At 35.9% G+C, this 26,895-nt stretch overlaps 3 protein-coding genes across 7 annotated transcripts; 1 reads left to right on the forward strand and 2 right to left on the reverse strand.

Annotated features, from left to right (window-relative positions):
- Nucleotides 1–583: 583 nt before the first annotated feature.
- On the reverse strand, nucleotides 584–13,438 carry LOC112509468 (alpha-N-acetylglucosaminidase-like). Of its 4 annotated transcripts, XM_025114445.1 has the most exons (19): nucleotides 13,165–13,438; nucleotides 11,585–11,661; nucleotides 10,961–11,172; nucleotides 10,746–10,867; nucleotides 9,197–9,282; nucleotides 8,159–8,253; nucleotides 7,926–8,007; nucleotides 7,047–7,153; nucleotides 6,910–6,940; nucleotides 6,509–6,626; nucleotides 6,309–6,356; nucleotides 5,853–5,962; nucleotides 4,359–4,461; nucleotides 3,971–4,069; nucleotides 3,691–3,801; nucleotides 3,349–3,590; nucleotides 1,941–2,178; nucleotides 1,774–1,852; nucleotides 584–915 (listed from the first exon to the last, which is right to left on the reverse strand). In XM_025114445.1, the coding sequence occupies exons 1-19, from the start codon at nucleotides 13,390–13,392 to the stop codon at nucleotides 659–661; spliced, it is 2,445 nt and encodes an 814-aa protein (XP_024970213.1). In that variant the 5' UTR covers nucleotides 13,393–13,438; the 3' UTR covers nucleotides 584–658. The 4 variants fall into 4 exon arrangements, with proteins under 4 accessions (XP_024970213.1, XP_024970215.1, XP_024970214.1 ...); XM_025114447.1 differs by having other exon boundaries at nucleotides 659–915; nucleotides 10,961–11,864; nucleotides 13,165–13,245; XM_025114446.1 differs by having other exon boundaries at nucleotides 659–915; nucleotides 10,961–13,064; nucleotides 13,165–13,239.
- Nucleotides 13,439–19,422: 5,984 nt separating this feature from the next.
- Nucleotides 19,423–20,941, forward strand: LOC112510337 (protein JINGUBANG-like). Its single transcript, XM_025115730.1, has one exon. It carries the CDS (start codon nucleotides 19,456–19,458, stop codon nucleotides 20,671–20,673), a length of 1,218 nt encoding a protein of 405 aa, XP_024971498.1. The 5' UTR covers nucleotides 19,423–19,455; the 3' UTR covers nucleotides 20,674–20,941.
- A 1,123-nt stretch (nucleotides 20,942–22,064) lies between these two features.
- LOC112509796 (ribosomal RNA small subunit methyltransferase G) lies at nucleotides 22,065–25,846 on the reverse strand. 2 transcript variants are annotated; one of them, XM_025114959.1, is made up of 7 exons: nucleotides 25,556–25,846; nucleotides 25,276–25,468; nucleotides 24,971–25,080; nucleotides 24,511–24,589; nucleotides 24,365–24,432; nucleotides 23,570–23,636; nucleotides 22,065–22,356 (listed from the first exon to the last, which is right to left on the reverse strand). In XM_025114959.1, exons 1-7 carry the CDS (start codon nucleotides 25,778–25,780, stop codon nucleotides 22,244–22,246), a joined length of 855 nt encoding a protein of 284 aa, XP_024970727.1. In that variant the 5' UTR covers nucleotides 25,781–25,846; the 3' UTR covers nucleotides 22,065–22,243. The 2 variants fall into 2 exon arrangements, with proteins under 2 accessions (XP_024970727.1, XP_024970728.1); XM_025114960.1 differs by having other exon boundaries at nucleotides 25,595–25,813.
- Between the last annotated feature and the right edge of the window lie 1,049 nt (nucleotides 25,847–26,895).

The raw sequence follows: 26,895 nt of genomic DNA on the forward strand, positions 1-26,895 counted from the left end.
ATATATATATATATATAAAATTATAAGATATATATTAATATATAAAGTAATAATAATAAAATATATTATATTATATTATATTATTAATTTTTTATTTTTTTAATAAGATTCAAGTTCCAATGTAATTGACACCCTATCAATGGGGTGCCATTAGCACTCCCCATTATTTATCAAAGTTATATTTTTGATAATTATTTAATAAATAAATATTAAAATCTTAATGAGTATTAAATTAAAATAAATAAATTAGATTATAAATTAAGTAATAGATGATAAATAATTTGTCTTCATCATGGAAAGGGACTGCAAGTTTCATTTGATATAAATACATAGTGACTCCTATATAGAGTAAGAAACGAGGTTGTTTGGCTGAATGATTTAGTGCTGAATGATTAAGTAGTCAGAATTATTAAGTGACTCTCATGATATAGTGCAAAATGAAATATAATTGTTTGATAATTGTTTACAATGAAATTAGGACGCTTAATGGTTAAAAAAGACCCATGATACAAAATGATTCAGAGGGTTTTAGAACAATTAAGAGGCTAACTTTTTTTTTTTGCCAAACAAGATTCACCTCTTAACGATTCAGAGTTTGTCTCTTAATGGAACTATTAAGAGGTAAACAAACAATTCCGTACATATGGAAGTGTAGCAGTTAATGATCATTTAAACCAGAACCACGTAAGTATACGTCAAATAGCCATCGGGATGTGTTGTGGGCATCACCTTCACTCTTAACAGGATACACATCCCTACCATTTTGCCACCCGTTTGTAAGCTCGATCCATTCTCTCCTCCAACTCTTTAAATCGAACACCTCTCCCTTGGACAAACTCTCTCTCAGATATTTAAAATAGATGGCTGCTCGAGGACCGTAGTAGTCTCGTAGAAGTCCACTCCAGTACTTGTTTCCTGCGCAAACGGGTAATGAACACATTTGGAGTTATAGCCAAATGTGTGAAGCATCAAACTTTGTATCCGGCTACCCCGCCCCAAGAACATATGAAGGAGGCAAATGAGGTACACAACAGCGTAGTGTGTCAGGTGGTTGGCTTAAGAGAGAAGTTCCCAAAAGAAGCTCAATTCCCACACCATGGCTTTTCTGACTCAAACGCTCGCCTGTTTGTGTGAGTATACCACTCTGGAACCAACCGTGCTACATTCTAGTGGCAGAATGCATGTAACTGTTTATAAAGTGTAGGGTTGTAATTGTAATTTTCAGTTTTTTGGCAGGAGTCTTTTAAATGGAATAACTTTGCTAAAAACACAATACTCCCTTTGTTTCTTTAGAACTGTAATATTTAACCAGGCACATAGTGTAGGAGAATTGTTCAAAAATTTCTTCAATCTAGACATAGAACAACAAAAATTTATATGTAATCTTTTTTTTTATTAACCTGGATATCCAACCCACTATGCAACCGACTAATCCCAGGGCGACCTGCTTTGCGGGTAGCCCGGAGTCAACGCATTTGAACCTCCGTGGCCACAAGGGGATTTTTATTCCTCCGTGAATTTGAACATGAGACCTCCAGGTACTCTTAACCTTTGGAGCTCAAGCTCAAGCTCAAACCAATCAGGCACCACCCTTGTGGTTATAATCTTGATAATATGCAAATGGTAATTTTAAGATAAGAACTCTTTAATGAGACGGAGGGAATTAGATCGCTCAGTTAATGGTTTGTGTCTTCTCAATGGGCTTTGTATAAGTTTGATCATCGTTGGCATTTGCTATAGATAAATAGAAAGCAACATCTTATTTGAACTTACCATAATCACGAAGCAGACTTGCTTCCTCCGCTGTGTTATCAAACCACATTGTGATTTGAGTTCTTGCATTCCATTCGTACTGTTATTGTCGATAAGACATTAAGATTCTTTTCGAGAAGATATTGGTTTAAAAAGCAAGTTAGATGCTAGTTAAAGATGCAACTTGCCTGTTTCTCCTGTTCATTGTCTATGGCGAGTTGCTTTGAACTCTCCAACCATGGTCCTAGCAGAAACCCTTCATGGCAAGCTAAGAGTGTGTCCATATCATCCACAAGGTCTAGAAACTTCTCGCTAAGGTGAGCAACACCATGATCATCATGTAATTCATAGGATTTAATAACATCTAGAAACAGATCGTTTGCATACTTTGCCAACGCTTGCCTCGTCAAGTCGACAAGGTCATATCTGAAAGTAGGAAAGAAGCAAATATATAGATGAAAAGAAATATTGCTGGTAGTCCCTCTGTCTAATAAAAATTATAACAAATTTCTCCTTTGGGATTTTCCATGAAATTACTCCCTCCGCCCCAATATAAATGTTCATAATTAAAAATGCACATAGTAACGTGTAACTATTACACTTTTAATTAACCAAATGACTATTTTACGCTTAATAACAGAGAGAGCAATGAATTTCTCCATCTCATAAGGTAGACATGTAAAATAGTCACTTTTGAAAGTCGACACTTAGGGCCCATTTGGTTTGACGGAATGTTTTTGAGGGATTTGGATTTCGTGAAAGGATTTCAAATTGGAAGAATTGGGATTTGGAAGAAATTGAAAAGATTTGGAATGTTTGGTTTGTAGGATTTGGAATGGAATTGAATTCTATTGTTTATAATATATTTTATAAAGCCAAATTACAAAATAATTATACAAATAATTAAATTACCTTTTATTGATTGATTATTACAAAAGAAATGTTTTCCACACATTTTAGAACATTTTTATAAACAAATCCTACAAAATCCCATGAAATACCAACTACCCCATAGGATTTTTAAATCCATCGGTTGAGGAATTTTGCAGTCCAAGCATTACTTCAAACCAATCATAGCATTGGAATGGAATTCAATTCCAAATCCCTCAAAATCTTATTGAATCCTGTAAACCAAATGGACCCTTATTTTGTTTATGGCAAATTTTCAATGTAGGGTTGCATACTTTGCCCATTATCATTCTTTCAACTTTTCTACACTACAAGAGGTTGAAACTTTTGTTGCCAGCCCGTTAATGCACATCTGGTAATTCATCTAAGCAAAGCCCGGATGATTTTCAATGTTATCGATAATAGAGTATAAGATTTGAACTCAAAACCTCTATGTTATCATGAGAAAATCTCAACCACCTAAACAAAGCCTAAATGGGCAACTTTTTGATGCTATTGATTCTGGTCATAACCTTCATCCCTTTGGTCACTAGTAAATAGCATTTTAGATATATGACAAATAGTACACTCCTAAAAACATGTGCATAGTTAAACATTGTAGTTTTCATGGCCAGGAGTAGAGAAAATAAAATAAAACTCTCGAGAACCGACGATGAATTGGAAACCAAGAAAGTATGAATGATTCACCTGTAAGTGTTGCTTCCTGATAGTTCATTCCCCCCTTCAATGAAAAGTTGTAGTGCACGTATAACTTCTGAAGTTGAGTACCACAGATGGGGTTTGTCGAACGGTTCATCTGTATCTTTTAGGTAATTCCACTTCAACAAAGGATTTGAGGACCTGAGATATCTTCGTCCAGCTATTTGTGGCTTAGAAAGTAAGGCTGGATCAACATCTGGGAATGCCACTATTACATCCCTATTTTTATCCTGGAAGTGTTTACCGACATAAGTTTTTATTAAAATCAAGATGCAGCTAAAAACAATCTATGCTTTCAGTTGGTAATTAAAAGAATTAAACATAACTTACATAGGCACCATCAGTGCAATTATAAACTGTGTGATATAATATGCTCCAGGCCTCTTGCACTGATGGAACAAACTTTCCATATCGTCTGGTTGAATATGAATCAACCCATTTCTGGATGACATGTATATTATTAATAATAATCAGCACAAAATTAGAGAAGTCAAAGAATGTTTTTGGTTTCCTTCACAGGGTACTCAATTCAGATTTAGTTAGATGGCTGACTTCAAATTGACATGCACACACTCCTTGTTACATTTGTCAACAGAGAAGTTTATGCTACCTTGACATCAATTTTCTTGTGCTGAAATGCCATTTCAGACATGAGATCGTAAACCACGGGATTCTGCTCAATACCTTCCATTGACATTCCAACACCAACCTAACAGAACACCACATCAGATTAAAAGCATAAAGTAAAGAATTACATAAAATTATGACCGAGAACTCTTCATTTTATGGACAATCCAAAAAATGCAACGCTAAATTTTCATCAATAGTTTCTGCATGAGTGGAAAAGAATTTTTATGTACAAATCTTATATCTCACATGGACATTAACCAGAGCTCAGAAATCAAATAATGCTGCATAACTCTACAAGCAAAATTTGGTGCTAGGTTCAACATCGTAAACAGTATATGCAACAAATGACAGTTTAACACTTGGCTTACCATTGTTGAGTTCTTGCTAATACGAGCTTCAATTGGTCCAGATCCTACAGAATCTAAAACACCATACATCTCGACATTCCCTGCAAAATTATGCAGCATGCACCTGTGTAGCAGCAAATAATAGTTATAGAAGGAACAAGGTGACTACATGAACATGATCAGAAAGGAAAAAGATACTATGCTAAGACTGGACACTCAATTAAGTTGATCACTCTTCTTTGCATCAAAAAAAATTTAAAGTCATAGCTACACAAATAATTACTTAACAGCCTCAACAAATTAGAATTCTACAAATAAAAATGGACATGCAGGTGGATCGATTAGTATGGTATGCTATAGGTGAATTCTACAATTTGGGGGCACTACAGTAGGGGGTTGCCAGGGGAGGGGGATTGAGGCCTCTTAATTACAAGATTAAGGCACTTCTCTCCCATGTCAGGAATGCATACAAGATTAAGGCACTTTGACATCTTAACCCAAAATGGATGGGGGTAGGAGAGGTTCCTTTGGTTTTGGGTACTTCCAGGGTGGAATTTTTTTATCCCTTCTAGAAAAGAGAGCATTTTCGATTTATAATAGAATTGGATATTCTAACTTTTGCAAATAATAAGTTCTGGTCAAAATGGAAACAATCATTTTGATAAGGTATTTGTTCATAAGCTGGAAGAAACTAGCAAAATAGACCTTTCTTAGCCCTGTGAACACTGATGTCTATTGTAATACTCTTATCACTCTTAATGTAGCTATCAATTTTCTCTCTGCAACCAAAACAGTTTCAGCTGGTTGTCAAGTTGAAAACTCATCTGTTTGAATCTGTTTTCAAATTCACAATGAAGATCTTACAAATTGAATTATTTCACAAGGCAAAACAACACGAATCTCATTAGCAAGTCGGAATCCTATCTGAATCACCATAATCTTGGGGCATGGGCCAATAGCTCGTATCACAGAATCAAATCACATAATAAAATTCTATATATACCCAAGATTCCTTACCTTCTTTCTGTTGTTTCTATGGATCCGTGTGTAGAGTTTATTGACCCATATATTTTGACTTATAAAATGAAAGATGGACAATAATTTTGGGACATTGGGAACAGTACAAAATCCTTAAATCCTAACCAAGGAAATGGCCAACCGCATCCATTGTCCTTCATACGCTTAGTATCTGATAGGCCTTAAGGCTAGTTCTTCTACATGCCAGACATTTGAAAGGTCCTTACTACGTAGCTTATTTCACATAGGGTTCTTTCTTTCCTTTTCTTCCCGCCTTTTCCCTCTCTCTAACTCAAGGAACCATTATATAACCTATGATGGGTTGTTGGTTATAGAAAGTCGGTGAAACTTTAATAAAACAAAATAAAACACAATCCCATGTTTCCTGTTATCAACAAATATAAAAAGCAGCAACAGGCACAGATGTTCATTATCAACATGCAAAGAATGTACTAGCTAACTTATCATGAGTGCTTAGAAGCGAAAGATTTAACTTTCCAGATATAAGGAACGCCATAGAACTGATTTGAAGTAGTCCAAATAGGATTGACTTCAGCATAAAGATCAAGGACAATCATTTTCCCAATAGGAACAGAATGTAAGAGTGCCTGAAAGAAGAATGCAAGGCATTAACATCAGAAAACACAAAAGCATACTAGCAAAAACAGAAGATCGACAAATATTGAAGAACCAGAAGGTCTACACTCAATTAAGATATATACAAGTTTCCATTATGAATTATTATGAAATAAATACTCCCTTAAATTAATCATTAAGAATTTTCTTCAGTGGTAATTGATGCATACGAATAGATCATGCAAGATTGAGAAAATGAAGGTGTATCAGAGTGAANTTGATGCACACGAATAGATCATGCAAGATTGAGAAAATGAAGGTGCATTAGAGTGGATAGGAAGGGTTCTTTTTTTTTTGGGGGGGGGGGGAGGGCATAACCTGCATCTGTGGAGGCCTCCAGTATGGATCATATGCAAAGAGCCATCCCTGAATAAACAAAATAATAGGAATCTGTGATTGGCAGTACAAGGGGTATGCAGATGAGAATAATTATTATTTGCCAGACAAACTTCACTAGTTGGGATTTAGGAACTAAAATAGATATTCAACCTGATGAACGAACTGTTCTGGTTTTTTACCTGCATTAGCCAAACAGCATCATCATCACCACTTTGCATTCCCTTAAAAATTGCAGCTGCCAGGGAAGAAATGTACTGTGGATCATCTGTTGGTGGTGTGTTCTCATCAAATGTATCACTGCAACACAGTGATACAATACGAATTGTTGCAAGATGAGAGAGAGAGAGGTAGAAGGAATGAGAGAAGGGAAAGCTCCAAAAATTGGTTATACAGGGACGTTACAACAAAGTTTTCCAGCCAGATATTCCTTTATAAAATATGAAATAAATACGACCAGAGTATTTCTTATCAGTATATACAGTTGACATCTAAGAGAAGTTCTTCTGAAGCATGAGAGCTAAAGAATAAACAGGAGACATGGGAAATCATGAACCAGAAGCCAATAAGCAGAGAAGTTTACCAGTTGTATATATGGCTACTCCGTCCATACTCTGAAAACAAGAAGTAATCCCAGAATTACAAATATTAGAAAGGCATTATGTGATTCAGAAAACAAGAACGATGACTACTGTAATATGAAGATTGTGAAAGGCACACCTTTGATTTGTTGCTGTATAAATGCTTTCCCAATCTCGATGAATAAGGGATCAGATGCATCAAGAAGATAAGTACAGCACCATTTTGGGTTGCTGTCAACTGTAAACCTAGGAGGAATAACATAATAACAATTTCCTTGCTAAATGGGGGGCAATAAATCACAGTTGAACATTAAGATGATTTCAGTGAGATTAGAGTAGAAATTAAACAATAGTAGGTAGCACTTTTCAAATTGCAACAGCTCATCATGGAAAAAGAACATTTAAATGCACGATCAGAGAGGAAGCAATCGGTAAGCTGGTTTAAATGCATTAAGATGACATATATATCACAAACTGAGAAGAGCAAATGAGCGAAATTTTAAAAATCTTGTTATTATTTAATAAAGTTTCAATGGAATCGCATACTCGTGTATGTGTGTGATCTAAATAAAGATCAACTCCAATCATTCTTCGGTTGCACTCAAGTAATAATGATGATGGTAAGTGGAGATCAACTCCAAGCATCAAATAATAATGATGATAGTAAGTGGAGCCTTTCCAACATACCAAAATCTCCAAAACTATTTGATTAGTGATCTCCAAAGGAATATTTTGTAGGGGAAAGGTAACACTATATGCTTTCAACCTCTATTCACAATTCATCTAGAGAGAGACCTGAAATGTATGCCCATGACTAGAATATCGAATCTGTCACTTAGCGTATATCAAAAGCTTATCATGTTAACACTCCAGAAGCAAGATATTAAATAGAATGGCTATAAGCATACATGTTGATTACTAAAAAATACCTTAATCTTCTAAGAAGTAATTGAATTACAATTTATCAGTTACATACCCAACAGCATCAGATGAGACTATATAAAACAAGAACACTCACCAATTCCCTAGATGTGTAATCTTTGCTGATGGATATACATTTTTCAAAGCTGCAGGTACATTTCCTGAGAACGCTGGGAGGACTGCAACAAAAAAATATGAGTATTGGGAGGCTTACACACAATTTTGCTTTCTCCTTACTGAAACTGCTTTCATTGATTAATCATGCCAACTACCATTGTAGTTCATGGCACTTAGAGTGGCAGATGCATTATCCCAACAATTCTATTGTACCTGGAGTCATTCCAAGCTCATACATTCTAGCAAGAATTTTCTTCTGCATTGCGAGTTGTTGATCCAGCCAACTTTGTGGCAGTGGTCCTCCCCATCTACAATCAATATGTAATCTTCACATATGACATTAATGAAAACCACTTAAAGAAAGACATCAGTGAGATCATGCAATAGAGGGATAGGAATGTATACTAGGTGCAGTCTGTCTATTGATGGTTACATGGTTAGACATGCATGTGGCTTGCTATGTTTCATTTACACTGGTACCCAAAATCTTTGAAGAGGTTAATATGACTGCCATGCAATTTTAAAGCTGAATGTAAAATTATCTTTTTAGGATACCATAGCTCTTCCTAAACTTTCCTTAATGAGGTTGTGTCCAGATATTTGATTACAAGGAAAACAACAAAAGAGTCAACAAAAATAGATGTAATGTACCAGTATACACTACTGTCTGAGCAATCTGCGTCAGGTAATAAACAAGGACATGAACATGTCCGATAATTCATGCCAGCCAAAAACAAAAGGATATTTATGGATGGTGATATGAATAAAACTGCTAGTTACTGAACCAGAAAGATTTACATGACATTTGGAGTAGACCATTTTAACATTTAAATGAAATAGGGTTGTCTAGTATGTGCAATTAAATGAATACTGCTAGGGAGCGCTATCCACATAGGGCAAGCTAGATGGACCTCATGGGGCTTTCGTGTGAGATATGATTTCCAGAAGCACATTAAAATTGAGATTCTCTAGTATTTGTGGAAATGAAGTTTAACGCAGCAACTGCCTTTCTTAAACATTGAGATGCATCTGATAACTACCGAAGATTTGCCTCAATCAAGCGGCATCTCAAATTAAGTACAAGATCGGCTTCAAGCATTGGTAGGACTACAGATTACCCAAAGGTCTTAAGGTCACCGAAAATATAGATGCATAACTGGTAGGACGAAAACATCCTTGACAGAAACAGGACCGCTCAGATAAGAAGATCAAGTAGGCAATCGGGAAGAACTATAAGAACACAAGACTCACCCATGCAAGTTGGCCATCCGAGACCATGCAAGAAATGCAGGCCCTCCAAAGAAATCATTCAAATCAGAACTGCTAATATTAAAATTCTGCCAAAAGATCAACAAACATTTATTAAGAGAAAGAAATCAATATGCATAGCCAGGTTCAAAAAACAAATTCGGACGGTTATGTAATCATATCATATGGATGATTGACGTTAATATTCATAAGGAACAGGGATTGCTTTTAAATTTTATGGCATTTAGGGTTCAAACCTTGCCAAACAAACCAACAAACGATCCCATAGGTCCCAAAATACCGAGATCCAAGTGCAAGTGAACCACCAACAACAAAAGCGGAATAACTAGGGTCTAGCAAACAACTAAATGGCTATCCAAGTATAATTCCAAGGCAATATAAGCATAAACAAGTTAACATAGTCAACCAAGTAAACTAGACACGGAATTTACATAATGTATGTCCGCCGGAGAGAGGTCACTTGTATTGATATACCAAAGGGAGTACAAAGAAACTTACAATGGAGATTGATCACCCAAAACTAGTAGACAGCCAAATGGAGTAAGCTCTCCTCTCTAGAAACTTAAAGAAAACTGATAATAGAAGGCTTATATATGGCAAATATGAGCTGAAGGAAGGAGAGGGGCCAAAATGGGCGAAACCCACCAAGAGCTGCCAAATAAATCGTCTAAGTATGGCCCCTGCTGGGCTATGGGACCTTGGTACGCGAAGGTGCCAGGTCGCGCACAAAAAAAAGCCTCGAGGATGATGTACCGTAGCTTCAAATCCTCAGATGGCCTACACAACCCTAATATGCAAGGGTGTCAAGATCTCGTACAAATGACAAGGGTCGCAGATGATATACCGTAGCTTCAGCCCCTCAGGTGGCCTACGTGACCCTAATACACAAGGGTGGCAGGGTCACATAGGCAGGGGGGGTTCCAGGCCCTGTTTTGCGTAGCAACAAATATCATAATTTTATGGAAGACTCATGAACGGAAAAACCTTTAAATAATTGACGGAGGTGTGGTTCACTAATCAGTCTAGAATCATCTGCAGGAAGAATTTAGAACCATCTATAATCAATCTAGTCAAACTGAAATGCTTGGAAAAAGTGGGGCATTGAGAACGGGCAGATCACAAAATGAGGGTGTCATAAAGGTAGTCAAAAGTGGAGGAATTTTCTCAAAGCAATAAGAGGACTTCCCTAGTCAAATGCACAAGAGAAAACTAAATTAGGATTCTGACCTTACGAGATTGCAGGAAGCTATGATGGATAACAGATATGTTTATTGTTTGTCACATGTATGACAAATTTATTCAGTTGACTTACCTCTAGATTTCGACACCAAAAACTTCAACCAGATAAGTGAAACTAATTATTGACTTCTCACTTAAGGTAACCTGGAGACAAATAATGATGTCCAAGTGCAAAGCTTATAATAGACTGGGCTTCTTGTTAACATGGAGCAAAAGTCAAACAAAGGCAATTCTAAGATTTCATAAGAGAAATTGTCTCATGAACTGAAATAAGAGGAAAAAAGTTAAATACCTCAAATACTTTTTGCCAGATAGCTTCTTGCCCAGTAAACGCCAAAGGCATATTGATGCCTTGAAGAGCCATCCAGTCAATTTCCTTTTCCCATCTTTGCCAGTCCCACCAGGCAAATGTATCTTTGAAAAGCATGACCATATCAAAATTTTATAGGCTGAATGCAGTACACTTCTAACATATTTCACATATTTAATTAGAAAACATGAGCTTACAACTAGATGTGACTGCATTCTGGTAGTAATTCCAAGGGACAGGCCTTTGTATCAGTAGTCCATCATCTTGCACACGAGGAAGAGACCCAGCCTTAGGGACAGAAGATAGTTGTGAACCACCAGTTTTATCCCATGATATATGTGCCCCACACAGGTTTTTTAAGTACCAATGAAGACCAGTCAGTAGTTCTACTCCCGTGACACCACGTATTCTGACCAAGATTGCACAGAAAGAAGCAGACATAATTAACAAGCAACTGGATTACAGCAAATCTTGACGTTGGTAAAAATACAGCCATACTCCTATCATGAACGGCCACTTTTAAAATTCTGAGATGACAAATGAGTTTCAAGTGATATGTTATTTCGAATAAACCAGGTTCTTTTTCATAAGAAAAAGACTACAAAAACTGGCCAACATATAATGTTAATAACATCAAAGCCCAAGTCTTCCTCGATAATGTACAGCTAACACTGACTCCACAGTTGAAGATAAATATACCATTAAGGTCTCGACATACAATGATCTGTAAACACTATAAGTTGCTCAAACCCTTAATTTATCATCAGAACTCTAAATAAAAAAATCTAAGAATTGTACAAGTGATGAAAGAAGAAGCATACAGAATTTCAGGGGAACCCCGTATGTTCAAGGAAGGATGATTACTTATCAAAAAGCAGGATACTCCACCACAATGCTCCTATAAAAAAGAAAGCAACAGTGTTTCAGTTTGATTGTGAGACTACCTATGAAAAGTTGACTTTAGATAAACACCATATCACACAGAAAAGACCAAAAGGGTTGCCACAGAATAGAAGGCCCAAGAATGCGTCAAGTACTAGTTTGTGTGTAGTGTGTAGGATAATTTGACGATTCCAAAAGTGCTGAAGCAACTAATTTAACCTGCAAACAGTTAGTAACTAAACATAATTCAACCTATGTTTTTCTGCTATTGCCAAATGCCAATTTATTTTAGTCATCAGAAAATCATTTAATAGATCAACCAGCTCAAATCATGTTTTGTTAAATAAACAGGCATCAAAAAACCAAATACTAGTGAAAATAGAAAAAGAAGCTCCTGGTGGGATATAACTGCAAAAAGTGAACGTAATTTTAATAGTGCTGAACTCATAACGAATTGTGCCCATGTGACACTCAAAATGGAGAAAAGGATGCAATTTCCAAATTTAGCACTGCAACTGTAAAAGAATGCCCTTAATTTGCCACATCAAAATCTTCTTCCCCAAACTCTCTTTTTTCCCGCCTTACATTCATATCCAACCTCTGTTGTCCGGGTTTAAATTCTCCAAATTCACCATGAAACGTCAAATTAGAGTATGACGTACAATGATACCTAATTGAAAGCTCATGACATTGTGTAGGATTGTAGAAGTACAGTTGGCTTTTAATGGGTCAGTCAATAAAGATCAAACAACACATAATATGATGATCAAAGGCTGTTGGTTAATTGGCTTCATTTGAGGATTCATAGGAAGTTGTTATTCAAAAAGGCATCAAGAGATTATAGCTTCCTTGAATACTACAGTATTGTAGAAATGGTGAGCCAGATAAAATTGCATAACTCATTGAAGAGACATAATACAAAATGAATCCAGTGACATCCATTCAATAATCACTGGTGATATTGGAATGAAGAAGACAATAAAGTGGCATCAAGAGAGTTCCTTTCCTTTTCGACATTTTTTTCGTTGGAACATTTCTTTTTCATATTTATAGCTTGTCGTCGTTGTCGATGAACTTAACACCGTTGAAACCCAACCATTTCATTATTTTCCACCATCTTGACTGTTCTTTTCCTTCTTACATTTTTAACTAGACTCAGAAAACCACATCCAAAGGTGAGAACTTTTTGCCGCCGGCTCAGCCGACATACAAAGGGTAGAAAGTTTTAACCACTCAACAAGTCCAGCTGGACGTTTTTCTTATTAAGTTCACAAGTATGCCATGAAGACAAACCACTCACTTCACAAGAGCCAAACGTCACTCTACTTCATCCATCAGAAACCCGATTAACTTTATCAGCCAATTGAATTTCCACTCGATGTGTAGGGCGCAGGGGAAATCGAAGATCATAATCCAATTCTAGTGAAAGTAAGACCTAAAGTAAGTACTGACCTTCAAGACAGAAATTACAAACGCAAATTAACCAAAACAAACAAACAAATAACCAATTCAGTTGTACCTTAGTGATGATCTCAAGGGCGAAACTAGATGAATGAGAAGGAATGAAGCGATCAAGCACCGCTCTAGCAGCGGAAAGTTGTACAGACGGCGGAGCTGTCTCTTGATCCTGAACTTCAAGAAGACGAGAAACATATTCAACTCCGACGGTCGATGAGTTTGTCAAAGTAACTAAAACAATGAGTGTTGTCAGCACGACGGCGGTGGAAGCAGTCGTGGCGAAAGCCATGGAAATGAATCTTGGGAGAAGTGCGTGTGATCAGGTATATACAAATAGTAGAAGAAGCCATTAGAGGAGAGATTCGGAAGGGTGAGGGAGTAAGACAAAATTTGCAGGCGGGTAAGCTCTAGAATAAACAGAGGATTGGTGTGAACAACGACAAGAACGTTAACAAACAAGTGAGGGTTGGATAATGTCTTTTTTGCCCCCATACTTATCATCTTCTAACTACAATTAAATTTTAAAAAACCAAATTTAAATATAAATTAGTAAGGTTGTGTTTGGTGTAAATAAGACTGGACAAGATATGATAGAACAACTGTTCAACGTTTAGTAAGATAGAACTGAACATAACAGAACAAGTAAAATGACAAATTTATCAATGATGAGCTGTTTATTTTAATTAACTTATGTAATTTATTAAATTATAATAGAATAGTTATTTTTTATAACAAAATATATCATTTGAAGTTTTCGTCAAAATAATTAAAATGATACCAAATAAAAAGTTTATGTAGTTTTTTATTTTTCTTTTTATCTCTTTTCTACATTATTTTTTATTATTAATATATAATAAATTACATAAATTAATAAAAATATAGAAACCGTATACAAAAAATATTTTGAGGACAGTAAAATGAAAATTTAAGAAACATTAAATACAATAAATAAAATTTAAAGAATGAATAAAATGTAAAAAAAAGACCTATTTGATGTTTTAGAAGATAATTAAGTTTTATTTTGAGATTATATTGGTAAAATATAAGTCTGTTTCACCTTGTTCCATGGGGTAGGGGTGGAACAGGCATGTTCCACTTTGTTCCACTTCCACATAAAATTCGTGCCAAACATGGGACAGGGATCCCTGTCCTGTTCTGTCATGTCCCTGTTCAATGTACCAAACGCACCCTAAGAGGTCTGACTAGAACAAGAGGACTGATTACGATAAGTGCTGATTAGAAATGGTTGTTTACATTATATTTTGTATTAAGTGTTGATTGAGTATAAATCAGTGTTTCAAAAAGGCGCATCGCGCAAGACGCGTCTCCGCCGTTACGAAATGATCCATAACGTTTCTATAAGGCGTGACTTACGCCATGGCGTATTGAGGAGTATGTTTTCTGTATGATGTAATTTTTTTTCCAAGAATTTTATTTTTATTTTTATCTTTTATATTTTTACAGTTTTAACTTTAGATTTTACATTTTTATAGATCTAACTAATCACAACACTCACAATTTCACAAATTCATAAACATTACAGACCAAGGGTTAAAATAAAATTGTAAAATTACCTTTTTAAGTTTTATTTTATATACTTAATCAAAAACTTGTTTTTATAATAATAATATATATGATTTTTCTTCTTCTAACATAAATATACATTTTTTAATATCGTTACTAATTAGATAATATATGGAAAAAAAAACATATATTTACATATATAATTCTATATATGACATATAATTTTGTCGTTTTATGTCACACTTAAAAACACTGCATCCTCATCACATGTAAGGCTTAAGGTTTAACCTCACTGTCACGCCATACCTGACGTTTTTCTGAACCTTGATATAAATGACTATTATATCCTCTTATTTTTTAAATTGACGTTCATTCTTCTTTTTGAGTCTCCAAAATAATGAACACCAAAGTATATTTTAAAAAAACATACCATTAACTAAAGAAAAAATCAATAGACCTTAAAGTTCAAAATCAGAATCATAAGTATACAACACCTCATAATTTTTTTTATTGAAATATCAAATATCAAACATAAATTAAAACTTTTTTTTGTTAAATATAGTTTTAAAGTCTTTAAATGGTCCTGCTAAGTATTAGTCTGATCCTTAACTACTCGTTAGGCTTGTAAAAGGATCGATACCAAGTCATTGAACGATCCTAATTAAACCTGGTTTTTTATATTGAATTCGTTTTTTTTTTCTTTTGCATTAATCATCTTGTGTTAAAATTAGTTGGTGTAAGGGTCGTTAACCCAAACTCAATTAGTCTGCCCCGTTTATAATGGCTAAAATTAAGACTCTTTTAGAACTAAGGAACTATCTTGGGCCTATGTTTGGTCCTTGAAAAAGATAGGTCCTTTTGGATTTGATCCTTAGTTTTAGATTCAAACGATGAACCTTGTGTACATTTAAGGAGGTGTTTGTTTTAACTTAACGAGTGATTATTTTAACTGGATAAATTATATTAAGGTGCTTGATTTTAATTTAATACTAAAAACTTGACTTAACATGCCAAGTTAGCACATCCTATAATTTTTAATCAACATGCGTTTATCGACACTTACTGATAAAAGTTGTCACTTTCACTTATCATGTAAGACTTTTTGAACTTATCATAAGATTCTATGTCTTTGCTGACCTAATAAATGTATATTATTATTTAATTTTTTCCCTTCACGTAAGCTCATCCAACTAATGGAAATTCTTTCCTACAAAATAACACATCACAGGCCCCCAGCCTCCACCACCTTCTGTCTTATAAATCATATCCCCTCCACCACTTTCGTGGATGGTAGGGACCGACTATGGGAATAAAATATACCAATTTCTTTTAAACTGCGAACACTGCGCTAGTTTGCATACTTCGACTAATTCCATGAGATTTTGAAGATAACAACCAGCAAGATCAAAGTGACTGTCAAAGACCTTCCAGCCTAGTGGTAAAGGTTTGAGCATGGCATAGTCATGAATCTGAGTTCGAGCCCTGGGAGGGGAGTGTTGGCGACATTTAAGTGGGTGCTTAGGCCATGCTTAGCCTCCAAAATTGCCGGGGATTAGTCGGGCTTTGGCCCGGATACCCTTACAAAAAAAGATCAAAGTGACTCCGAGAAGATTCGAATTAACGACCTACAAGGAGGAGCACAAAACCAGTGGCTGAGCCGACTTTACCCGTAGGTAACTTCTATACGGCCAATCAGTAAGAAAATAATACTATTTTTTTCTAAAACTTTCCTCACAAATATGGAAGATAAGGTTAGGAGATGAAAAAAAAGATTATAATAATTAAAAATATTTGTAAAAGGACACATGTATCCAATTACAATATCTAGAAAATAAATAAAGGTATATTTATAAAAATAACATTTATTTTCCTTTCTTTTCGAATTTTTTTCCGTTCCCTTTACTTTCTTGGGTCACCCTAGGTTTGGTAAACCTCAAATTGCGATCTCCCAATAAGGGATTGCTGCTTACCACCACCACCGTCATCCCTTGGGCCAAGGGATGATGATTTGCCCCGACCCGATAGAGAACCCGGTTCATCCGACCCGAACGAGGACGGTAATTCCATGCTAAAACGGGGTCAGTGATCCCCGGTAAAATCAAACTAAAGGATACTATTTGTGGGGTTTGACCGGGTTTTGACCGAGAATTGCTAGAGATTTGACCGGGGACGAGATGATAATCCCTGTACCTGCCGGGGACCGAGGCCAGGGGATGTTACTACAAACCGGGGCCAAGGATTACAAAACCCGCCCCATCCCTCCCCGTTGCCATGCCTACTTGGCTGCTGCTACTGTGGATATATTTGGCCTAAATCAGGTGGGTATCATAGGTCTAAATCATCAAGACTACTTTGAAATTAAAGTCGGTAGGGGAAAAGAGGGGTTGGGTCAACACCATAATCAAGCATCCTACTTGGACCACCCAAGAAATGCAAACCACCACAAATTAACACCTTTTATTTTCAATTTTCCTGCTCCCAGAGGCCACAAATGAGCCGCACCATAATGCTATTGATGGATGGCGATCTATATGTGATTATTACCATTGACTGCCCACCCCAGTACTAAAACTAAATTGAAATTTAGGGGCCATTTAGTAAGCATTTACAGGTAAGAGTTAACAATCTAATTTATTTTACCGGGCAAGATTGTAGTCCATTAAAACGGTATTGTATGCAACAATTTACCTCATAAGCGCTCACCGGGTAAGACTCTCCACTCTCCATCCTTATCATCGCGTACCTAACCCATCCCGAAAAGGAAAATGAAGAAGAAAATACAGGCAATTATAAGTGAGAAAACATAATAACCTGGCATGAAAGAAAAATGTGCGAATGATATGTTAACTGAATTAATATGCAGCTTCCATAGCTGAAAAACTATTCAATACAAGTCACTGTCTCCAAAGAGAAGTTTCTAAAAGACTTCCGTACAATATGTAGGTATCAGGCACCAATATCATATCATCAAACAGCAAGTTGCCAAAAGGAATTATAAGCACGACATATCGTAGATTCTAAAACCAAATCAAACAAACCCAGTAAATCCCACATAATGGTGGGCTCTGAAGAAGGTGAGATATACACAAACCACCTTTCCACTGTCCCAAGGGGAGAGAAGTTGTTCCTGTGACATCATATATTTGTCCAACCTAAAAGCCATGATTTGTTTACACTAATAAAGAAGGCATGCTTCATACCAAATATATACATAAATGTACACTTTTTTAGGGAGGAGGCAGTTGAAGGTGTGTGCAGTCTGTGGGCTTATATTCGGACACTATACAAGGCTATTGCCTTCCAGATGGAGAGGACAAGGTGAGACCTAAACCACTTACCAAACAGCAAAGGCCCTGGGGACATTCTTACCAGTAAAGAAGCCAATGTTTCTTTTGAATTCTAATGTGGTGCCCACAAGACGATTTCTATGACAACATCATTGAAGGCTGTGGTAGTGTCTCTTTACAGAAATTGAACCACCAAACTCATGATATGTGCATGTGCACTTGGTGCAAATGTTAAATAGGCCGGCAATTTCCCAAAAATGCACAAAAGAAGAGTACAAATGCATGCACATGTAATCATATAATATACCATGTTAAAAAGCAGCAATCTTCAAGTAATTTATGAAGGAAACAACATGTCTGTAAACAGATAATTGGTTGTTTATGAAGCCTAAGTCAAAGAAGTTGCTTCCAGAGGACCCCCTCCATAAGAATAATATGAATATATAACTACTGATAGTGCCGTCCATAATAGAAAAAGACATGGAGTTTTTTATTTGGTCTATTATAATGTTCCTTGGGGCCACATTGGGAGAATTACAAGCTGTCTGTACAAGCATTAGGGTGCAAGCCAGTGAATATAAAGTTGCATATAGCATTGGTCCAACATAGAATCAGGAAAAAGGTAATAGGATATCATAACAGAATTAGGTATAAAGTATAAAGTACAAACACCAGATTTTTAGGCTAGGGTGATGCTTTTAGTCTGGAAACAGATGAAACTTCTATTTTTGCATATATATGGTCTGGCACTTAGGTAAAGGATCCAAATGTGTAAACTGAACAGTATATGTTGAAAAGACAAGAGCAGTCTCTCAGTAAGGCCAGTGAATAACAAAATAAAGCATGTATGACAGGATTCCTGTCGGTATTTGAGGTATCATCATAGTTGTGGGTTTCCTCTTAACTCAAATAATTAGAATAACGAAGATCAATAAAAATGATGATGTTACCTTTAAGTCAAGGCACTAAAAATGTCCTATAAAAAAACTTATTATTGAACAATTTTACAAATTAAAATCCTGCATAATACTCAATGCATGCCCATATCAGGTGTTCTCTTTCTTACCTCTAGCTCTCTCTTGATGGACTAATTACGCGACATGAATATTAGGAACTTCAGGCCTTTACTTAATGGATGTAAGATTAAGACAAAAATGGAAACAACTTTTAAGTACCCTTATGGTAACTTCCTCAAATGCACTAGGAATTACATTCAGTAATTGAGAAGGCTAAACATCACAGATGCACATGTCTGCACTTTTAGGAAAGGGTCTAATAGACTATATTATAATGGGGTCAACTTAAACAGAAACCTAAAGTGATATGAACTTAAGTGGATGATCGTCCAACTAATCTCAATGTTCATCTGGGGCCATCAATGCTGCATATGTTGTTAAGCTGGCTTGATCTTTTTCAATTAAATACCACCAGACCTGGGAACACTTTTTGGCAAACAAACACTTGGTTCAATAATCTCCTATAAACTCCTCAGCTATCAAACTCGTTGCCCCCATGCTTCTACCTTCACTTTACAGTGAAAGATGTCACGTCTTCAAACTTCTACCTCAGAAGATGACTCAACGTTTCAGTATTCTTATTACCTTCACCAAGACTCAAGCTTCCCTCATAACAAGTCAAGCCTTCCACCAATTCCAGCTCTGACATCACAACCCCATCATCCAGATTACCACCTACCCGCTACACATCATTGCATCTCTACTATCAAAGGCAACAACTCCTACATCTCCTCTCTTGTCATTGGTGGGAAGTTACTTTACACCGGCTCTTCTAACAAAGAAATTCGGATGTGGAATCGTGATGGCTTAAGGTCTGAAGTTGATCATGAAAATCTAAGTGATAGCTTGATAATCACAGGAAAGGGTGCAGTGAAGTCACTAGTGGTTTCTGGAGACAAAATATTCAGTGCCCATCAAGACCACAAAATACGTATATGGAAAGTTGATGAAAATGAGGGACGACAGCAGAAGTTAACTCACTTGGCCACACTCCCGACATTTGGGGATAGGGCCCTTAAGCTTCTAATACCAAAGAACCATGTACAGGTGCGCCGCCACAAGAAGTCCACATGGGTCCATCATGTTGATGTCGTATCAGCACTAGCCTTGTCCAGGGACAGCTTGCTCCTTTATTCAGTCTCATGGGATAGAACACTGAAGATTTGGCAGACAACTGACTTCAAATGCCTAGAATCAGTAGCTAATGCACATGATGATGCAATAAATGCACTTGCATTATCGAGCAATGGGGATGTTTATACTGGATCTACTGACAAGAAAATAAAACTTTGGAGGAAATCACCAGAAAGTAAGAACCACACTCTGGTCAATATGCTAAACAAACACAAATCTGGAATTAACGCATTGGCATTAAGTACCAATGAGAACATTCTGTACTCTGGCGGAAGTGATAGGTCCATCATGGTTTGGGAGAAGACTGATGAGGACAATATGGTGGCAGCGGGTATTCTCAGGGGACATGCTAAGTCCATACTATGTTTGAGTGCAGTATCAGATCTGCTGTGTAGCGGCTCCGCAGATGAAACCATAAGAATTTGGAGAGGAATAGGGAAATGCTACTTTTGCTTGGCAGTATTGGAGGGGCACAGAGGTCCAGTTAAGTGTTTGACATCAGAAACAGATCACCGTAGTTCATCTGATACATCAGCTTCTTATCTTATCTACAGTGGTGGTCTGGATTCTGACATTAAAGTTTGGCAGATTTTAATCCCTCTATACTAGAGGGACTTCCTTATTTCATAATTGGTTTTAGATTGTATGACATCATAGTGGGAGCCATATTTCTCTTGTTTTTATTCACTCTCACCAGTTTAAGAAAGGGAGAGAGACTAGAGACTGGGATGCCATTACTCCATCAGTACTAGAATGCTGGGGACTTGGCTTCAAAGAAATTCAGGAGTGATTACCTTCTAAGGTAATTAAGTCATACGTGTGGGCTTTTGTATGAAAGTTACTGTGCTGCTAGGTATGATTAGTATAGTACTGCTTATAAGTCTGGAAGTGATTTAAAGTAAGAGTTGAACAAAGAGCTTTTTAGATGTATATCTATGCAACCAATCTTTTATTATACTATTACTAGGCAACAATCAGAGGGGGCTAAGAGGGACCAAAGGAATAAGCTCAAAGGTGATGAGAACGATAGCATAGATGATCAAACACATACTTGGTGAACATATAGCTACTTCTGTAAAAGAATTGCCTTGCTATTTTTCAAGAGGTGCAACATTTTCAACAAAGAAGTCCCTAAGAGTTAATCTAATAAAATAAGTCCCAGACGAATGATACTTTTGGCCTCAAAATGCTCATGTTCAATAGCATAAATTAATCAACCTCGTACTTGGGGTGTGTGTGTGTGTATCTACTTCCGTATAATAATTGGCTTGTTATTAACCTAAGTGCACCATGCCTAAAACCTGTCTATAGAAATTTTAGTATACACCCAAATCGAATGGATAAAAAGCAGTTGACCAAAAGTTAATGTGGAATACCTTAGAATATGTCCATCTTTTTGGTGTTAATGTGCACTTCAATAAAGCAATAATGTTAGACGATATGAAAAATAGAATAGGCAAGCTTCTTATATTTACTAAAGAGGGTATGGTCTTCCGTTCGTTTGCTCGCCATGCATCACGGTATATGGCAACTTCCTCCATAGAGGACTTGGTGCGTCATTTTGTGGAATACTTCCAGACTTTCTTACAAGGCCAAGTTTCTTCCAGCACTGCATAAACAAATATGGTTTACAATAATTGTTCTAAAACCCATTCCAAATGATGGACATTTCATACTTCCTGGGCGTGTCAGCCTTTGAGTTGGATTCAAGTAATCATAGATTGACTATGCCTAGTCATGATATTGGTAGATACACAAGAACCAGTGATTGTATAACCAGGTGGGATATGGATTATCTTGCAGGTGTTGAGCCTGCTTCCTCGGTACATACTAACTTCTAATTCTACCCTTGGGCCTTTTCTATTGTCAAACCTTCTCATAAAATTTGGCCTTTCATGCAGTGCAAAGATGACCTGATTTGAAGATGGTGCAATTGCTCTTAACCCTTCGGATACCACAGCAAAAGAAATATAATAATAAATAAAGAAGAAAAGTAAACAATAAGAGCACCTTTAACTTGGCACATAGCATATGTGCATTTGTTGGGTATATACCCAGTAAAATACCATTGCAATGGTGGGGTAAATACTACAAAGAATTTGCCACTACAAATATTATAAGAAAAAGAACAAAAAGGAGAGTAGTAAGCTGGATTAATGACCATTTGGGTTATGACTATCTACAGCGGCAACTTTGCTGGTGTACCTGGATCGCGGGGGTACTTCTTGGGGGTGGGACCATCTTTCAAACATATGATTGCAGTTCTTTGTCCATATGGACTGTGTGAATTTACTGTACAGAATAATACAGGAGTCACTAGTCAGTAATGTTGCATAATACAAAACTGACAGTTGTGCCAGGAAAATTTAAAATGGGACCTTGTAATTGAAGTTTGTCAATGTAATCTAGGAAAAATTGCCTCAACTTACAATGAACAAGCAACCAACTAATATTACAGAGAAAGAATTGAAGCTTTTATGATAATGGGACCTTGTAATTTAAAATTAGGTGGAAGCTCTTATTAAATGAAATGAAATTTACCTTATGCCCATCAAATGTTCAACATTTTATTCCGCATTATTTGGTGATCTCGCAAATAATCAATATCAATGGTAGTGCTTCAAACTGTCCATGACTGATTAGGTAGCTTAATGTCATGGGCTGCATGGATCACATGAGGTTGATCAACATTGGTTCCCCACAATCGCATGCATGACACCTACTACTCTGCCCACAAGACATGGTATAGTTCCTATTCTATTATACGACTTTCATGTATCTAGAGAGTTATTAATTCATGTGATCATAGGGACAATGTAGTAGAACCTAGAAGGTTTTTATATCTATATAATTCTTGTATTTAGGATGTTCCATGGAGATGGAAACCCATATATATATAGGTGAAGTCTCCCTCACATTGTAATCCATCAAAGAAACTTTCAAGTGATACAAAGAAAGCCTTCTTTACAAACTCCCTCTAAAAACCTTTCAAGTCCTTGAATTGGTTCCTCCATCCAAGATCCTTCTAGAGCATTTCAGCCTGACTTAGTGCTACAGAGATGCCAAAGTGCCAAGGCTGCACAGGTGGTTAAGGCATAAATAATAACATGTTAAGTTGTATTTTCTTAATCAATCACGTTGGGTAGTACAAAGGAAACATATTTGGAACCTAGATGGCATTAGATCCATTTTAATGGCCTGCCAAAACTACCACTAAACCTTGGAGGCTGCATAGTGATTCCAACAGATGGAATGATTCATGAATGTCTTAGATCGCCATGATTCAAATCACAACATTGAGGAATAAACTTCAGAAAGTGAGAAACATTGTGATGGTTTCATCAGGCATCAATATATTGGAGGGAATATATATTTTTCAGGTCATCAAGACACTTTTGTGATACATGTGCACAGTGTATGCCAATAAAGGACCACATTGACTTATTTCAGGTTAGCCTTACATACATCTAGATAAACATACAAAATCAGGAAGTGAAGCAAATACCATAGCATGTTTGTAGCAAGGAAGCACCCATCAAACTAATTGCTTTCTTGGCCCTCCTGACTTCTTCCTGCAATTGTTAAGATTTGAAATTCACAAGAGAACCAAAAAAATAAAAGGAATTGCAAAATGAATATATGATTGTATACTTATTTATGATAAGAAGATGGACAATGTATCATCCTGTTAACAGTATAAAGAGCACAAATACCATTAGCTCGCCCACATAAATGATTTCATATCATAGGAAAAGCGTTGTTCCCTATCATATACAGCTGCAGTAAGTTATAGCTACTAGTTCAAGTAAAACAACTTTAGGCTTTGTGAAATCTCCCTTCGCCTTACTGATTTACCATTTGCAAGGAAGCACTTTAATTAATCCATGAAAAATCTTTAGATGAGTAATAACATATACATTCTGGCATAATTTGTAACTACCAATTATAATTATGGTATTGTGAAACCTATATAGCTGCAACCCTTCCAGTACTTCAATGTTAAGAGAACCTTCTATAACAGGAAATTTGTTCATCACCAACTGATCCAAAGAAAAGGTGGCATTCTAACCAATTCTAAGTCTCTTCTAGTCATAAACTTAATGTCATGGATACTGTGGAAGTTTGCATCATCTACCATGAAGCAAAAGGATCCTGTGCTGTAGCAGCCTACTCAATAAACATATACAGGCAGAGAAACATATTCAATAACTAACCAAATAATTTGAAATTTTACTTAAGCATATACCGTAGGAGACACAAAAGATAATAACAAAGAAAATTAACAAAATCAAGCATGTACCTCAGGAGCATGACCTTTCGCAGCAACAAACAAGCCACCAACACGAACAAGGGGAAGACAGTACTCGGCTGGTTTACAAGGATAAAAAGGAAGTTCAAACAGAGGCACAAGAAACATTTCATGACCCTCTATGTAGTAGTATGTACCTAATATCCTCATTTCTGCAACAGCTCTTGCCACTGTAACATCAAATGCCTCTCTGAATTCTACATTTTGTCCCACATACTGCTCTATAACAATATGTAGAATATTATGCATTTCTACCAGGAGAGTGAATACAAGATATTCAACATATGTTTATGTTTCTGTGTAGATGGTCATCATGTATGATGACTAAACATGCTTCATATATAGCAGAAGTTATGAAAAACAAACAAATATATAATGTAACTAAAAATAAGATTAGAAAATGCATTTCGAATCAATAATGCTATAAAGAAGCTTGATACCATTGTTCCAATTATGCCTATGATTGGATCATTCTCTAAATCAAAAGTCCTATTTTGTTGAAGATGATACAGTTGCTTCATGTGACACCAATTAACTCCGTGAAAATAAGTAGACAGAGATAGCAGAAATGCTTGATAGGTTTGCCGAAAGGCATACCTCAGCTCTTCCTCTAATAACCTTCACATTAGATAAACCAAGCAAGCCAACCGCATGTTCTAGGAAAACACAGCGCTTGTTTATTGACTCCAGAAGCGTCACTTGCCAACCTGCAGAAGCAATGTCATCAGCCTACTTACTTCAAAACATAAAGAAAACCACGCCAAAAACAAAATCTCTACGGCAGCAGTTTAAATTCAATGGATTCCATCCTTTCTCCACTCATAATCCCATCAATGCATTTGATGCTTCAAGATATATCACCCACAAACAACTAAATTAAGAAAAGCCAAGAGCGGTTTTACCAGGACAAGCAATTGCTAATATTAATCCAGGAAGTCCCGCGCCACTTCCTACGTCTATCAGATTAAGGTTTTCAAACGAAGATTCACAATGCGAAACATATGAGCTTTGAATGGGAGGTATAATCGCAAGCGAGTCTTCAATGTGCCTATCCATAACATCGCTTGCCTCTCTAACCGCAGTAAGATTCATCTTCTATAAACCATAAACCAAAAAAACATGACGTCACAATATAGAGAGGAGCCTAGAGTCACAAATTGAACGAAAATTATGACGGAAAACCTGGTTCCAATCGAGAAGAGCATCGACGTAAAGGTGGACCTGTTGTTTTTGTAGTGGATTCAGGGTTTCGAAGTGGGATGCATTGATGATTGAAGATTTTGTGGTTGTGGATCTTCTGATTATGACCGTTGGTTTGAGATTTGAAGCGCGCTCAAGGTGTTTGATGAAAGTCCCGAAAGACAGCGAAAGCGGGAAATTGAAGATTCTGTTCCCCAATAGCAGCATCTTGGCGCCGTAATCAGATTCCACGAAACGATCGTTGAATCGTTTATACCGGCTACATATCGGATCCTGGTTACTTGGTTAGTGTGCGATATTAATATATATTTAGAAATAAATTAGAGGTACACTCGAACAATACAATACAGCGAAATACATATCGATTTTAATATTTTATTTTATTTTTTATCTCTGTCCATATTATAATACGATTTTATATGTTTTAAAAAAACAATAATTTAATTTAATTTTTAAATAAAATATAAATTTAAAGATATTATAAAAAATTTTAAAAATATATATTTAATATCAAATCAACTATTTAAAAGTTTTTATTTTTTATGTAATTTTTTAATTTATTTTTTTATTATAATTTAATTTAAGTTTAATAATAAAATAATTTATTTTTAGTTTTGAATATTTTATAAAAATAATAATTGTTAGAACTCAATAATGATTATCTTAATTATATTTTAAATTTTTTTATATTTAAGATGAGGTGTTTATCTTGTATTTGATTATGTTTATCAGCAGTTAGTTGTACAAATTTAAATATAGAGTTTTAATAAGTTGTGTTTATGCACAATCTACTTGTAATCTTGAGTTTTAAGTTGTTGGTCCCTTGAGGGTCTACAAGATAAGTAAAACAGTTTGTAAAAAGGGAGTGAATACAAACACAATATTTTCAAATTTAAAATGTATATTGATAAAGAAAATCAATACAAATTTTGCAAGACTGTTTGTGGAAAGATAAGGTAAGAGAACATATCTAAACAATCTTTGATTATACACAGATTTTTAGCAAATGAGAGAATAAATGTTGTAAGAAAAGTTTCTTTACTTAAGCTAGAAAATGCTCAAAGTAAGAATTAGGTTTAGAGAGTGAGTTGCGCGCACTCTGCATGGAGAATAAACACTTTTATTTATACCCAGTACATTAAATGTTCATTTAATACAAAATGGTAGGGTTAAAGTGCGTGTCAAGCTTTAAAAGAAAGGCGTATTCTTTGCTATAGTGAATAGTACACAAGGCACTATTCATGAGCAAATATCTTTACCTAAAGTTGCAATAGAGTCAATTAGTCGGCCCCGTACCGCACCAATGTTTAGAAGGGTATGGG

Source organism: Cynara cardunculus (genome assembly GCF_001531365.2).
Source record: "Cynara cardunculus var. scolymus isolate 2C chromosome LG 3, CcrdV1, whole genome shotgun sequence".
Taxonomy (NCBI): Eukaryota; Viridiplantae; Streptophyta; class Magnoliopsida; order Asterales; family Asteraceae; genus Cynara; species Cynara cardunculus.